This window comes from Rhea americana, unplaced genomic scaffold, assembly GCF_003343005.1.
Source record: "Rhea americana isolate MKP2758 unplaced genomic scaffold, rheAme1 scaffold_342, whole genome shotgun sequence".
In the NCBI taxonomy this organism is placed as follows: domain Eukaryota; kingdom Metazoa; phylum Chordata; class Aves; order Rheiformes; family Rheidae; genus Rhea; species Rhea americana.
The window spans coordinates 163,450-178,577 of NW_028186471.1; the positions used below are offsets into that span (position 1 = coordinate 163,450).

At 40.5% G+C, this 15,128-nt stretch overlaps 1 protein-coding gene across 4 annotated transcripts in view; it reads right to left on the reverse strand.

The window, feature by feature from the left end:
* Nucleotides 1-6,225: 6,225 nt before the first annotated feature.
* Nucleotides 6,226-15,128, reverse strand: part of INIP (INTS3 and NABP interacting protein) — a 41,493-nt gene continuing 32,590 nt past the window's right edge. For 3 of the 4 annotated variants that reach the window (XM_085311513.1, XM_085311508.1, XM_085311514.1), the window contains one exon: nucleotides 6,226-10,605. In XM_085311513.1, coding sequence (XP_085167639.1) covers nucleotides 10,555-10,605 — 51 coding nt within the window. In that variant the 3' untranslated portion in view covers nucleotides 6,226-10,554. Of the gene's footprint in view, nucleotides 10,606-12,406; nucleotides 12,448-15,128 lie in introns of all 4 variants that reach the window. The other variant, XR_014896654.1, reaches the window with a different exon arrangement.

A 15,128-nucleotide genomic window follows, 5' to 3' on the forward strand; every position in this document is an offset into this window, starting at 1 on the left:
GGAGGATTGCCAAGTTTCTCAGAGTCCCCTCAAAATAGGTGGTTGCACTGCTACCAGCTCCACTCATGCAGATCAGATACCATCCCATTTTTCCCTGCCACGCTATGGCTGGAGCCCTGTGAAGCTGTGTTGGAGTTTTGCTCCAGCACCTCTCCTCTCAGTGCGATGCTGAAAAGTTAGAAAGACCCACAGCTCAGAAGCATTTGTGACCTTGTAGGAAAGCTTGACTTTAGCCATTCATCAGAGAAYGTTCAAAGTAAGAGTGATATCTAAAGCTTTAACTTCTACTCTGATGAGAAAAAGTTTGTCACAAAATTTGCTTGTTACGTGAACTGATGGATTTTAACATAGTCTCCAGAGTTTCTGTCTCACGTGAGGAATTCATTTCCTGTTTTCTCATYGAATTGGTAAATGTTAGAGAGTAATACAAATGCCATTAAATGAACTTTTTGTGCATTGGAAATGGACTTTCTCTTTCAAACAGATTAGGAGATTTTTGCCTGATCTTWTATACTGGCATTCAGCAGTCATTAAACAACAGAGTATCCAAAAAATCAATAGCCTTTCAGATTTTGATTTGATCTTTTGTAATTCATTAAAAGTTTGTTCACAGCATCTGGGATTTCTAAGAGATTGGTGAAGTAGTTGCTAACATTGATATTCAGTAGGATACAATTTCAGTGGGAATTAAAGGAGGTGTTTAGCTTTTTCACATTACTTTGGGAATCTCAGCCTTTGTATATTGCCTTTATGAGATTTGAGCTTTTGGTTAGTACTGTTTTATACCATCCATAAATATCCAGTAAATAATCAAATAGCCAACTGTGGAGGAAAAAAATYCAGGAAAACACAAAATGTTGTTTTGGAGAAAGATGTTGTGAGCGTTATTTTGCACTAYAAAAATAAACTCTTACAATTAATCTTGCAGATGTGATCTTTGCCATTTCAGCTGTTCTTTTTGAAAGAAGAAAACTCTCTAACATTTCTTATTCCTATTAATTTAATCTACTTTATGAAGGCAGGTCTTGCTGAGATTGTCCTCCAATCATTATGGCATATTCTTAGCTGGTCTAAATCGTATGTAGTCTGAAGTTGCCCCTGGTCTGCTTTAAATTACTTCTGTCAGAATTCCTCCTTCCATTCTACTCTATTTAATGTCCTTATTGCATGTTCAAACTTCCATCCTGGAAAAAAAAAACAAAAAAACAAAAAAAACAAATAAAAAAAACAATGCAGGAGTCGCACATCAGCCTTTGTGTCTTGAACAGTGAATGCAAATAGATAGGACAGTAGAAGCGATTTAACTGACTTTGAAATGATTGTGATAACTTTTGTGTAGGAAGAAAGGTCTTCTCCTAGTGACGCTGAGACAACATCCACAGAGTTATGTYTGCAGCATAAATCACATTGTGGAGCCCCTCATTTGGTGCATGTTGTTTATCTTTCAGATTTTGCAATCTTTGCTTTCTGTAGGAGCTTTTTCTGCAAGCTCCATGCAAGACTGGGCTCCTCCACGTGAGTCTAGGTCCTTATGTGTCAAATGCGGTGTGTCAATGTCTGGGCATTCAAAGAAAAAGGACAAAATGTGAAATGAAATGGCTTCAGAAACTCTGAAAGCTGGCATGTTGGGAAGTGGTGAGAACGGGATTTTGCCCTGGTTTATGGCAGTGCCTGCAGCCCTGGTGGTGCTGTTGAGCGTCCTGTGAACAGGATTTGGTGCCCGTTCTGCAGAGCACTGTGAGAAACACATGCCTGTGCCTTTTGTTTTCACCCGGCTCAAGCTGTTAACCACATACTKAGCTGTAAGCACATGACCAGCCCTAGTGAAACACATATACCTAAAGTACACAGCGAAATACTTCACTTGGGCATAGGTGCATTGTCAGTATTTGGTTTTGCCTGGGTGATCCCTATATCTCAGGGTGATCTTCAGACCTGTCAGAGTAGACCAGATTATTCGAGATGGAAGAGAAAGCAATGGCAGAGGATGTAAGTGCAATAAAGACCGTTGAAAGGCACTGGGAAAGCCTGGCAAACACAACAGTACTTTTTGTCTTCTCTCTGAAGAAGGCAAGCATAATCCTCATCTCCTACACTGTTCTTTAATATCCTACTTTATTTTACACTGGAATTATAAAATCTTTTACATTTGTTTTAATTATCTTGTGACTTTAATTCTGCCTTTGAAAAGCATTTTTTCTATGACAACCCTTGGTCTCATGGTGAGCTGTGCTAGAGAAGAAACAGCTAAAGCACAGCTTTTATCTTTCCCTGCATACTATGTTTAATCTTTCTAATCTGATAATGTGAATGTGTTTCCTCCAGTTTTATCAGTTGGCAAGACTAGCACTATCTCTCCCTAAACAGCAGTTCATAACCGTATTTTGCTTCAGCAGTACCAAATTTCCACCTAACGATGTGAATTTTCCTAAGTGACCAATTCATCCTCAGTATTAAACCTCTTTCTAAGTTTCACTCACTGCCTTTTCTAAGTCTGCCTGAATTATAATCACAACTCAACTTTTTTAAGAACTGTTTTTGAGAACATAGATTTTGTTACTTTTTTTGTTTTATAAAAAATATTTGTTAAAAAAATTCACTGTCTTGCCAAATAATATTTCTATGCATTATGTGATTCAGTGATGTTGCTGTTGAGATGTTGCATGTTTTGTAGATCTGACATCTGTATGTTTATGTGATACTTCTAGAAATGCTAACTGTTGCTGCTATAATCACCACCATTGTCGTTAACTGAAAAATCTACTAAGAGGCTGTGCCAGCTAGCAGGTTTTATGTATGTCATGATAAAAACATACATTCTGCTGTTCATTTCCTGTTTTAAGCCAGTTTTTAATGCCTTCTGTTGAAGGAATCAATATGTTGTGGTATCCAGGAGGTACCAGACTCTCAAAATCTTGTTCTGCACAGATGATCACTTATCGGGATGATGCTTAAAAAAAAAAAAAAAAAAAAAAAAAAAAAAAAAAAAAAAAAAAAAAAAAAAAAAAAAAAAAAAAAAAAAAAAAAAAAAAGAAAGAAAGAAAAAAGCAATGAGTGTCTTCTCATTAATTTTAATTAAAAAAAATCCCAAACCGTTACAGAGCTCAAAAAGAATCTTCCCCAGCTACACATACTGCAGCAGTATGACAACTGTGAGTGTGCTGGGTAAGAAGGAATGTGTAATCCCAAATGTTCCCATGGGTAACAGTGATTAGCCAGCCACTGGAGTAATTGTGGAAATTCTAAAAATACCTTTTAATGAAAGCAGTCCTCTGATTAATGTAAGAAACTGTTAGCACTCATAACAGTTTTGAGTCTGCTCTTGTAAACAAGTGCCAGCTGGGCCAAGTGGTGGATTCCGCTCAGTTCTCTGTCTCCACTGAAGCCACTGGAGCTGTGTTGCTGCACAAGAAGCCTTCAGTCACATTCAAGCCCCAGATTGTTGGCCTRATTCCTTCCAAGTGATTTCCTGCCAGACAAGCCCTGTTTATCATAATTCTGACATTTCATTTTCAGTTCCTTTTCCACCCTCTCCTTAGTGTCTGGCAGTATAACAAATACACCCATGCACACATACACTGGGCTGATGAATTCRTTCTGATTTTGATAAGACTTAGCCAGGCTAAAATAATACCATACTGTAATCATATAACAGAAACCACCTGGAGGGGCATGCTAGATATTCATCACACCCTGCTCTGCTCCAGGGCATGGACACCTATACCCAGACTGTTCTTTAAAACACTATTTTTTTATAAAGAAAAAGATGTTAACCGTAGATTTTGCATCTTTACTGAGAAGTACAAAGGAGAGAGATCTTTTAAATATCTTGCATATACTCTTCAAGTTAGAATACMAAGTTGCCAGGAAAACTATGTGACTGGGAAAATAACAGTGAATTAAACTCATCCTTACTGCTTTAAAACCAACTCTATGCCCCAACAAGGCTGCTTACAGCCTTTGTGATGCAAAATTCTTCCAAATAATAAATTTAAGTCAAAATTTTCAATGTGACTGTTCCTTTCTGTGATACTTGGGGCATTTAGGAAAAAAAAATATAAAGGGTGCATCMCAGAACTCTATGAAAATTGTTCCTTGTAATAGATCTCAAGCCAGTCTCCCAGAAATCAARGAATCCAAAAAGCTCAGCTGAAGATTTTCCAAACATAATTGGGGTGATAGAGGCCTTTTCCAGAGTTTTTTCTCCCGTCTCTTGGAAAGAATAGTCTTTCTCCAAAAACTTGCATAATTTTATTAACCTTTAAAAACTGGTGGCTCCTTTGGGCTCCTTCTGCTTAATGAAAAGTCAGCTGAGAACAACTGCAAATGTGTATCTCTATTGTTTTGCTTCTCTAGGAGCCATTTACCCATGAACAAATGCCTCCATCAGTGTGAGTAAAGAGTTTTGACTCAGTGGAGCTCCTGCCTATGTGGCCCTAACATTAAATATGCAAGGCAGTGACAGACGGTCTTTCCTCCTGTAGTTCTTCTAGTTATAGCTAGATCTTGGTCTCCACTGTCCCACCAGTTGCATGAATTGGCTTATCAACTGGTCTTCGTAGCTTCTTCATGTTGGCCCAACTTGCCAAACAACATACTGGGTTCCTGCAGCACAAAAGCTCATTTTTCCCCGATCTTTTTCTCCTCTGTTGTGAAGGTAGACTTATCTGTGTTTCCTTCAGCTAAATTTGAATCACCAAAGTGATCTACAGCATTTATTCARTACTTTTCAAGCTGGAAATACAATTGTAGTTCTACAAGTGTAGACATAGCATCAGATTGCTGCTAGTGGCATGTAAGAGGCTTTATCGCAATTGTTCTTTTTTTATCATAATTCACTGGTTTTGAGTGCTGGTGGACTGTGGTGGATTAGTTATCACTTTCCAGTCACTGTGATGCTTTCTGTGTATATGTTTGATTGTTAGTCTTATGGTCTGGTAATTGCATGTTGTCTGAAATGCACTATTTTGCAGAACTTTTTAGAACTTTTTTTTTTTTTTTTTTTTTTTTTTTTAAAAAAAATGTAGCATTTTTGGTTCAGCTTCTGAAAGAAGCCAAGTTATTCATCCAAACCTCAGTGGAATTTGGGGATTTGGTTCTCTGAACCCTTTGCAAGCCCTCAAAGCTTGTAAAGCTCAGCTATATAAGATAGAAATCTTAGCATGAAAAGTGATACATTTCTAGCATTAAAAATGCAGCGTTCTGTACACATGGCACCTTTCTAAACAGATCTCTAGTCCCCATGTTTGGAAGATCATAATAACCATTGTTGCTGAAGAGAAGTAAGATTTTGATGCTAAACTCTACAATACAGAATATCTGAAGGGAAGGGAGCGATTACTGGATACTTTTCTGAACACCTCAGCAAAATTGTGAACTATGGTCCATTTTCCAAGCCACCTGGTTGGCCCCACTGTTCTCAAATTATGCTTTTTCTGGAGGAAATCAGGTTCCACAGCAGCCTGGGGAAAATAAACAAACAGATTTCATCAGTGTAAGTGAGGAAAGATTATATAGACTACTTTGGGCCTCAGATGCCAGACTAGGTTTCCAGAGCTCGCAATTTTTACCTGTAAACTGGATGTGGTTTCTCTGCAGTGTGTTTTTAGGAAGGAAACTTCATACAGGGTAAGGTGCTTGACAGGTGAAGACATGTAAAGTCAACAAAGTTGTCTGTCATTTGTGCCAGTTGAGATACGGGCTTTTTGTTTTTTCTCTGAAAGACACTTTTCTCCTCTTTAATTAGGATGGAGCAAACATATGTTGCACTACTGCTTGCTTCACCACAGTTCACATAGATTTCTCCTTAAAAAATGCAGTTTTGTGGTTTGAGAACAAAAGGGCACTCAATGATAAAAAGAAAATGAAACCAAGAAGTCTTTTCTTTTTATGGTGTCTGACCTTCTTCTCTTGTTCAGCTGTCAGATAATTAGGCTTTCGAGAATAATGGATTTGGTTATGTGCTAATTGGAGTATGACATTTACTTTCACTGATCTGCAAATTCCAGAGTTTCTGATCTTTATCACACTTCAGCTCCATTTTTATTACCCTTCTGATAATCTTTAAGAAGTCTGGTTCTGCTGCATCAGAGATTGATTTCACTGTCTGTACAATGTTTGCTACTATTGTAGTGTGACTTTTTAATTTTTAACATTTGTATTGGTACAGCCTTGAACTTATAGAATTAAAGACCATTTAAAACATAAACAAGGTAAAGTCATTGATATCTGTGATAAGTGCATGCTTTATTCACAGTATTCTGTCTGTAATTAGGTGTAGTGACCAATTCTCATTTATTTAATAAACTGTTTTCTGGAAAGGTGACTGCTTTCTTTAATCAATGTAAACAATTTACATTTTGAAACATATTGTAGAAGAAGGCATAGCTCTCTCATGCTTTTCAAGTATGAATATCAGCATAGATAGGAAATTCCCATGGGCCTGCAAAGCATTTTTATTAGCAAAATGTAAATAGGGAAACCAAGAAATAGTTGCTGTCATACCCTGTTTAACTTCTGTGGTTGTATTTCAGGAAAACATTTAAGCAATTTTGTAAGTCCTTCCTTACTCAGGAATGTACTTAAAAGCAAGCCTGATTTAACCACGTGCTTATTTAATCTTACTTCAAAAAGACTGAAAACTTACATCCTAAGAGCTTTTCTGGTATAAAGATGTTTTCCTAAATCCAGACCTGTGATTCAGTTACATAAATTCCAAGGCATAATTTGGCTTTAGATGTTCTATTTTGTGCTTAGAATTTCGATAGTAAAGTCTACTCTCTACACAGTTCTGTTTTAATGTCAATCAAGAATTAAACTAAATGTGCATCCAAGGATATAAGACAGTTGTTTGTCAAGGCTTAATATTTTCTCCAAGAGCAGGCTTTAAAAAAGTTAAAGACTAGAAAACTAAAGCTAATAAAGCCAATAAACCCTTTATTCTGAAAGAGAAATTTCCTAAATGGAAAAATCTCTTGAGAGTTGCAAGGAAATTTCATTGAGCATTTGCCTGTTCATTTGATGGCAACTGTGTTTGAGAATCAGAGTCAGAATATCTTTGATTCTGTCAAAGGAACATGAGAAAAAGAAAAAAAGTGAAATCATTCAGTTAACTACCAGCTAGAGAATAGAGGCATGTTTAGGCTGGTGTTAGGAAGTCAATGCAGGACAATAGGAACTGGATGAGGGACAACAGGAATTTCCTCAGGTGGATGAGGGATAGAGAAAAACAAATCATAATTTATTCTGGAACTGGATTTACATCACTTGGGAAATTCTACTAAATAAATCCCCTTCTAGATGCACAGTGGCAGCAGTGGGACAAATGCACAGTTCCTTTATACAAGGCTGAGGGAGCTCCTCTGAGTCAGTGGTGGCTGTGGGAAAAGCAGAGGCATAGTTTCAAGGGTCCTGTGGTGGCTTTAGTGACAAAGAGAAAGGAAAAACAGAGGTCTCTGGATGAAGAGACAGAAAAGTGGGGGTGTGGAGAGGTGACAGGAGTGGCTAGATGCATTTTTGTCTGCTGCACACGGACAAAGTGCTTTTCTTCGGTCTAAGTGTGAGCATAATTGGTTAATGYAGACTCAGCTAAACAATGTAGTAAAGTTCTGGTAACTCATAGAATCATGAACTCAGCAGCTTTTGGTTTCTGTTTGTATTCTGATTCAATCCAGATTTCCACATTAAGAACCACTGTGCTTCCACAGCCCTTGGGATGGCTGCGTATCCTCTCCTCCTCCTTTCATGCTTAAGGGAAACCATCCCAGGGAAGCTCACAGACTCTGTGAGCAGCCATGGGGCTTTTGGGGTCTTCAAGGTAGCTCCATAAACTGTGCTCAGAAACGTGGCTTAAGCAGGYTGGAGTCATTCCCCAGGACGATCTCACAGAGATTATGATGTCTCCTGACGGCAGCTGAACACACCTGAGGGTTGTGCTCTGGACGTTGTTTACCAAGGAATAACATCACTGTAACCAATGCAGAAGTTGTTCAGGGTTGTTATGGCATAATGCCTCTTCAGACACGCTTTGGAGATGTCAGTTCACACATTATCAGGGTGGGGTCTGAAATGAGCTAGTTGTTTGTATTRTAATGTATGCCAAAGACAAATGGAACTTGGCAGCTATTCCTGGAAGGATACACAAGATTTCATTTTAGAGTTACCCAGTGGTTTACTATGTTATAGTCTTCACCACTGACAGTATTGATCAGTGCCCAGTGAGAATATTTATGAGAAAAAAGGATGGCTACATCTAGCCATTTGTATATAGACAGTTTGCTCTAAGAATCAAATTCTTATAAGCAGCTAAAAGAGAACATACACTCAAGACTGGCAGTGCAGGACACATGCCTGCTGCTGCCTACCCACCGAAAGCTATATATACCTGGGAAAAGCTTGAAGGCAAAATCCCATGTGTAACATAATTATTCATTGCAGAACTCCTTCTATACTTACAAGTTTTTAAATTATTCTTGTCCTTGAGCAAAGTGGCAAACAGTACCCATGATGGCAGGCAATAGAATAGAACAAGATGAAAACTATGTGACAGCAATATTGCTTCAAATATACCCCCCTGGGATGGGCAGACAGAAGCAACTGGTGCTGAGAAGAAAGGCTACGACTAGCCTTGAGGCAGTTAACTCCATAATACAAGGTTCACCTGCATTTAGGAGATTTCTGCATCTGCTCCTCCGTGAGGGGCACTCAGAAATATCTTGGGAGGCTCAGGGGTGGCCAGATGCTGCTCTGGTGCATGGGGCTCTCTGAGGAAGACGTTCGCAGGACAAGCGTCACCCATGCTACAACGCAGAAAGCGAAGCTCTGTCCTCTGTAGCACCATCTGCTCCAGCTGCAGCCTGTCACCCCTTCCATGCTGCCGGAGGTCTTTCAGTATGCTGGGTGTGGAGCCCTTCTGGAAAAGGGATTTATTGCATGGCTATAAAATGAGCATCTCTGAGATCCTCAAACTGCTCAGCAGAGCTTCTACTCCAGGTCAGAGGTGGGTCAGGTGGGGTCAGCGCCTTACCAGACATGGACGACTGTGCGCAAGGAGCACGGGAGTTTCTCACAGCTCAACCCCTGGGAACCAGGCTGCTTGCAGCATCCTTGCTGCCTTTGAACAAAAGTGCTACCTGCCTGGAGTGTGTGCTATGTGTCAGTACCTTCACATGAGCTGACAACAAAAACAAGTAAAGGCCACAGGAAGTATAAATTTGGGGGACTTAGGAGCATTCAGATATGACGGAGATCATTATCTTGTGAATTTATAGTTACGTGGTTGGTAGATTAGTATGTTTGCTTTCTTAGAGAGGGGATGAATACAGTCCCCTGTCTTTTCTAATCACTGAGAGGGTGATTGCTGATTTGCAGGGTGAACAGCAGCAGGAGTTGTGTGAGGAATTGTCCTTGCTTTTAGGGCTTAGGAAGAATGCAGAGATCTAAAGAGAAATCAGATTCGAAAACTCACCAGTTCTGATGGGTATCTCAATAACCTGTCTGGCAATCCTTTTATTCTCTTGCCAAACACACACACACACACACACACACTACAGCTGCTGACCCTTGCATGGGACAGAGCACTTGATGTCTAGACACTGAGAAAGCGCCTTTAAACATAAAAGCTCTGGCATGGGGCTCCCCACAAACCATCAGATAATAGCGTAGTTTTCTGGATAGATGCAGGGTGTGTGCATGTTTTGGCAAGCATTAACACATTAACAAATGTGGTTTTCCCCATATGATAAATCATCTCAGTGACAGAAAATTGGAAAGAAGGTTCTGTGCCTGTACAGGTGGCTATTTCATGCAATTCTGCAAGTTTCTGTAAGGATTATTAATGTTGCTGGACTGTTGTCAGGTAAATCAATCACCAACATGACTTCTTCATAGGAACCATGGTTACCGAAGCATTGTAGTGTTGTATTTTTGCATGCATAGCCTACATTCTCTGAAAACTGTTGTTCTTTGAAAATAAGTCCTCAGATAAGCTCCAAGATGGAGGCCAAAGACGTATGAGGGGTAAAATAACAGAAAGACTCAGAAAGACTATGTTTGTCAGTCAGTCACTCATGTTCTGTCTACAGTGCTACCAAGCCAGAATTTCCTTGCTTTCACAGACAGCCTGTGAGTTACACATGAAAATGCAGTCTCGTGTGGCTTCAATCCCGAACCTGAAAGCACAAGTGTGATTATAAATCAGAGTATATGTCCCTTCAGCTATAGTGTTTGTAAGGCCCATCTGAAAGTGGGAAATATATCCCTGGCTGTCTGATATTTTACCAAATTCTGCTCTAAAGGTCCCAGAGAGAGCCCCTCTCAGTGAGGGTGTAGATTTTGTTAGTGTCTCCTGCCAGCAGCCCCAAATCTCTGCAAAGTACTCCAGGAAGGGTTCAGGCATCATTTACAACTTGTTTCAAACATCATGTGGTTGCTGACGGGCAATGTCAGGCAATGAGCTCTGTGGTTTGGTCCACAGCCACCAAAGTCAGTGATGAATACAGGTTGGGAGTACCCTTAAGCAGGACGTGTGCATTGGTGCACTTCTGAATCAAGTCTTTACCAGGACTCCTTCGCTTTCTCCCAGATTGAATGGGATAAACATTTTTCCTGGAAGATAGAACAGAAGAAGGTAAATACTTATTATGTTGATTAAAAAAAAAAAAAAAAAACAAGGAAGATCCATCTCCCTGCAGGAGTGGAATATCATATAGTCTTGTTCCAGCATTCTGATGATAAAAAACACCCTTAAGATGGTAGCTGATACACACCTGCCATTTCAATGTCATTGGTTTACTTCATTTTTATTTTATTATGCCAAGTCTCTTTTATTACAAATATCAGAGCTACACACTGATCAGAGAAGCCATCACTTTCTGAACTGGCTACACTTTCAAGCCATAATAACAACTTAAAGTGATTTTAATAGTTTCTTAAGTAAGGGCAAGGTGTCTAGCGAGAAGAAAAATAAAGTGTGATGTGGACTTTAATGGGCATCACTATGCACAAGATTCAAAGTGTCCCTTAAAGACCATCTGCTTATTCTGTTCTGGTGCAGTGCTTTGTTCACTGTCTCAGTTCAGGGCTGCAGCAACACTRACGACAAATGTTATTGTTATTGTGATCAAGTATCAGAGGTGAGCCCAAACCAGAAGCTCACACTATGAAAATCTAGAATTTGGAGAATTTGGAGAAATCAATGACTAGGACTTAACAGTATATGATAAAGTGTGCCTCAGAAAGGCAGAAACCAGCTAATTCTGTCTTCTGTTCCATAAATTGTCCTAGTGCTACTGTGATTAAGGCAACACAGGCCACAGTTTTCAAACCTAAGTCTACTGGAAATTATGTACCTATGAGACTAATTTCCACAGGCGAACTTCAGTGAGATTGGTGCTGTTATATTTTCCAYGGCAATTTATTTTATATGACTAGGATCTTAATCACACTAGGCTTGGTTTTCCAGAGAGCTCTTTGTGCTCTCAGAAATAGTTCAAGGGTTGGCAAGCACTGCGAGCCTGCGGTGGCTTTGCAGGTAGTATCTTAGAAGCTGAGTAGCAAGCAGCTTTTGGGGAAGTATGGTAGGGGAGTGAACACTGACAGTAACTGGACTCGGCAAATATCCAAGTAGTTCAAGGTCATCAGACATAGGAAGAGAGGCCTTATGGAGAATTGACCTGAGATTTCCTTATTCGCAAGCAGGTGCCTGAGCAGTACCTGAATGACCACTGCAAGAGCATTGTGGCAAGGTCTGAAAGCATGAACGTATCTGAAGCTGCTGTGATAATGGTGTGGACTGCCAGCTGGTTCTACGCCTTAACACAGATGTTGTCTATCTGCAATAAGAGCATAAATTGCCATCCTGCAGACCTGCACTGGGCAGTGAGGGAGCAGACCCCAGTGCACCCCAAGCACTGCTGGAAGTCAAGGGAGCTTAGAGACAATCCAGTTGCAATGGCCTCTGCCACTCACTCCTGTAGGAGTGGGAAGACCTCCCTCTGTGAAATACAGGGGGTGCACAAGGCTGGCTGCTGTCTTTCTGATGAGTGGTGGCAATGACCTCTTCCAAAAGCACAAGCAGACTCTTGATGAGAAGAATGCTAGTGACTGAACAACTTGTAATTTTCCTGAGTATCCTGGCCTTTCTTCAGCAGATTTGTCCACCTAGAAATTCATCAGGCTAAGCCTGTGAAACCACTGACCACAGGAACTTCCATCCTAGTTTATGCTCTGTTACTTTGTTAGATAGATGCATGTTCTGCACCAAGATCCTCTGAGCTAAGAAGAGAGCAAAGCAGCTGCTGGACACTGCAAACAGCAGCTATCAAAGGAAAGGCATAGACCAACGACAGCAATTTGCCATGTAAGATTTTAAACATAACCTAGTTCAGAAAAAATCCTTGCAGCCTACCTTTTAGTTCCAAAGAAGCCTTTTTTCTGTCCACTAGGTACCTGTTGTGTTTGGAAGAAACAAAGAGTCCATTACATAGTTTGTGATACCTCTGCTTGCTTTCAGTGCTTTCCATACTAGAAGGGCAGTTTTTCATTTCTTGCAAAAAACTGAATGCCTTGGATGAGCTTGCTTGGCCATGTGCCCTCTGTATGGTATGGCTTTTCCGAGCAGTCTTTCTTGGACTCTTAAGAAAGAGGCTATGGGGTGTCAAGGGTCTACAGACCACATACTGAGGATCCTTGTTCTAGAATTGGCCAGATCCCTAAGGGTCAGACAGCAAGTTTATGCCATTAGCCATTGCACAAAGCATCCATTCAGCTTCCTTGCTTGTTTTGTTTGCAGTGGGTTCTTCAGATAGATTTATTTACTTTCTGTTTGCTATTTAAACAGCAAAAGCTGCAACCATAGAAACCACTTAAAATAATTACTGCTTCCCAATTTGCAGAGTGTTTGCCATACCACTAGGGCTGCAGAAACTCTCACCTGTGGCTGCAGAGTTGAAGAAGGTTTGTGGGAGAAATCTGGCTGCACCCTCCTCCTCAGTACCCCCCTTTGCCTGCTGAGCTGAACTGGCAGCCCTTGGCTTGGTGCACAAATGTTCAGAGCACCCTGTCAGAACTGACATGCCTTGGGCTGCTGAATCCACTGGCTTTAGGCCAGTAAAAAGTACATTTATAGTGGATCTAATAAAATTATAGTGGTATCATAAAAATATATCACTCTTTCGTAAGTGACATTAAATGTCTGAATATCTGTGAGAAGGTTCTTCATCAATCCTCTCCTTTCAGTGCCTGCCTGCCTGGGAGGTTGATGTTCTCCTTTTAAGATATGTACACTTCATCTAGCTCATAACATTCATCAAGATCCACCTCTCTTTGGTTTACTGAAGCAATAGAGCCTGATTCTGTTGTGTCTTATAGAGATTAGAAAGTGGTGTAAATGGAAAAATCCTCCTTACTTAGCACTGCATGTCCAGTTTGCACAAACACTTGTGATGGTGTGAGGCACATGCGGCACTGGATCAAGCTATATGGGAGTAGGATGAGATTTTTTTCATCTCCTCCTGAGTCAACTCATATGGGGAAAACTTTTGCCATTGCCACTGAGCTGCTGTTTTCTTCCTCAACAAAGTAAAGCATCCTCTGTTACTCCTTCGCTACCACTAGTTGTGTGTGGCTGTAAATTTTTAGCTCTGAGGCAACCTCAGGGTGACTCCACATCAGACCCTTCTGCCACACCGGAGGTCTCAAAGGACAAACTTGTTGTGTGTCTTCATAGGGATCCTCTATTTCATCTTACAATCCTCACACTTTGTGAACAACTCCCAGTTGCTCCTAGCTGGATTTAATGTGTCATCAGGCCAAGCTATTTTTATCGTCTTTCTTTATTTGTTTTCTAGCATACTCAACTAAGCTCAACAAGTTTCCTGACTTTAATTTTGACGACAACCTCAAGTACCTGTGTATTAGTGCTGTTAGCCCCAGTATCACCAAGGCTACCCTCTATGCTCTCAACATGTGGGGATACTGGTGTATGACCAAAGGACTCAGGGATTACATCRACATCACTAGGTCAGAAAACTTGGCAAAATACAGCTTGTTCATGGTTTGAAGCCAGACCACCTTGTCAAATGAAGTTTGCATAAAGTCTGGAGAAGCAGCGTTGGAAAGAGATGGGATTTCAGCCTTCTTTGGGTGCTCTTGGTCTCAGGAAAATTCCAAGATTCTCTTATAGACTATATTTTCTAATTTACACCTTATTGCTTTTACAGTTGACCCAGTAGGTTGGAAACCCAAGGTGATACAAAAGATTTCCGGGTATGTAAAGCTTTTATCCAACTTTGTCCTCATGTCGACTGAATTTCCTGTTGTTACCCAAACAACTTAGCATTTGTCTCYTGAGACATGATTTCTGCTCCAAGATCTAGCCAATACAATTCAAAGTATTTAACGACTTTATTTCCAAAATGAACTCCCAGCAAAATCAATGTAGACTTCAAGGTAARAACTGTGTCTAAAGCCCCCATCCACAAAAGTATAGAAAACCTCACTTTCTTTAAAAAACTAAGTTTCTTTGTTAGGTTGATCTAAGATTTTTTTTTGTGCGACGAGAATAAAGTGTGAATGAGGGAAGTATGACCAAAATAAAACTCCCATATGACAAAGGAGAGCTTTCAGAAGAAAGAGTGGCACCCAGATACTAGTATGCAACATACAAAGGTAAGGAGATGCAATACCTCTTCGAAGGGTGTTGCAGATGTGCTTTGGCCATACTAGACTAGTGGCAGATCACACAGCTGTGCCTTGTACTCATCTTGGTGTTGCAGAGACTAAATACTGCTCCTTCAATCTGCTAGGAGCAGAGGTTGAGCCTCAGTGAGGCAGCACACTGGCTGCCAAATTCTTTCTGAGCCCTTGGCGCTGGGGGCAGAGGCCCTCCCTACAAGTGCCTAAGTCTCCTCTGCTGTGGGAAGGCTGCAGGATATAAACGTGCAGTGTTCTGTGTTCTCCACAATGTTTTTGTACAGGGCTTTGTATGAACCTTGTGCCTGCAGGTCAACCCAGTCTGAATGCAACAGTGACATCTCACGGCTCAAAGAAGCACTGTGATCCCACTGAGAAAATGCTAGGGTTTCTCTCTCTCTTTTTCTTTTTTCTTTTCTTCTCTTTCCCTTTCCCTT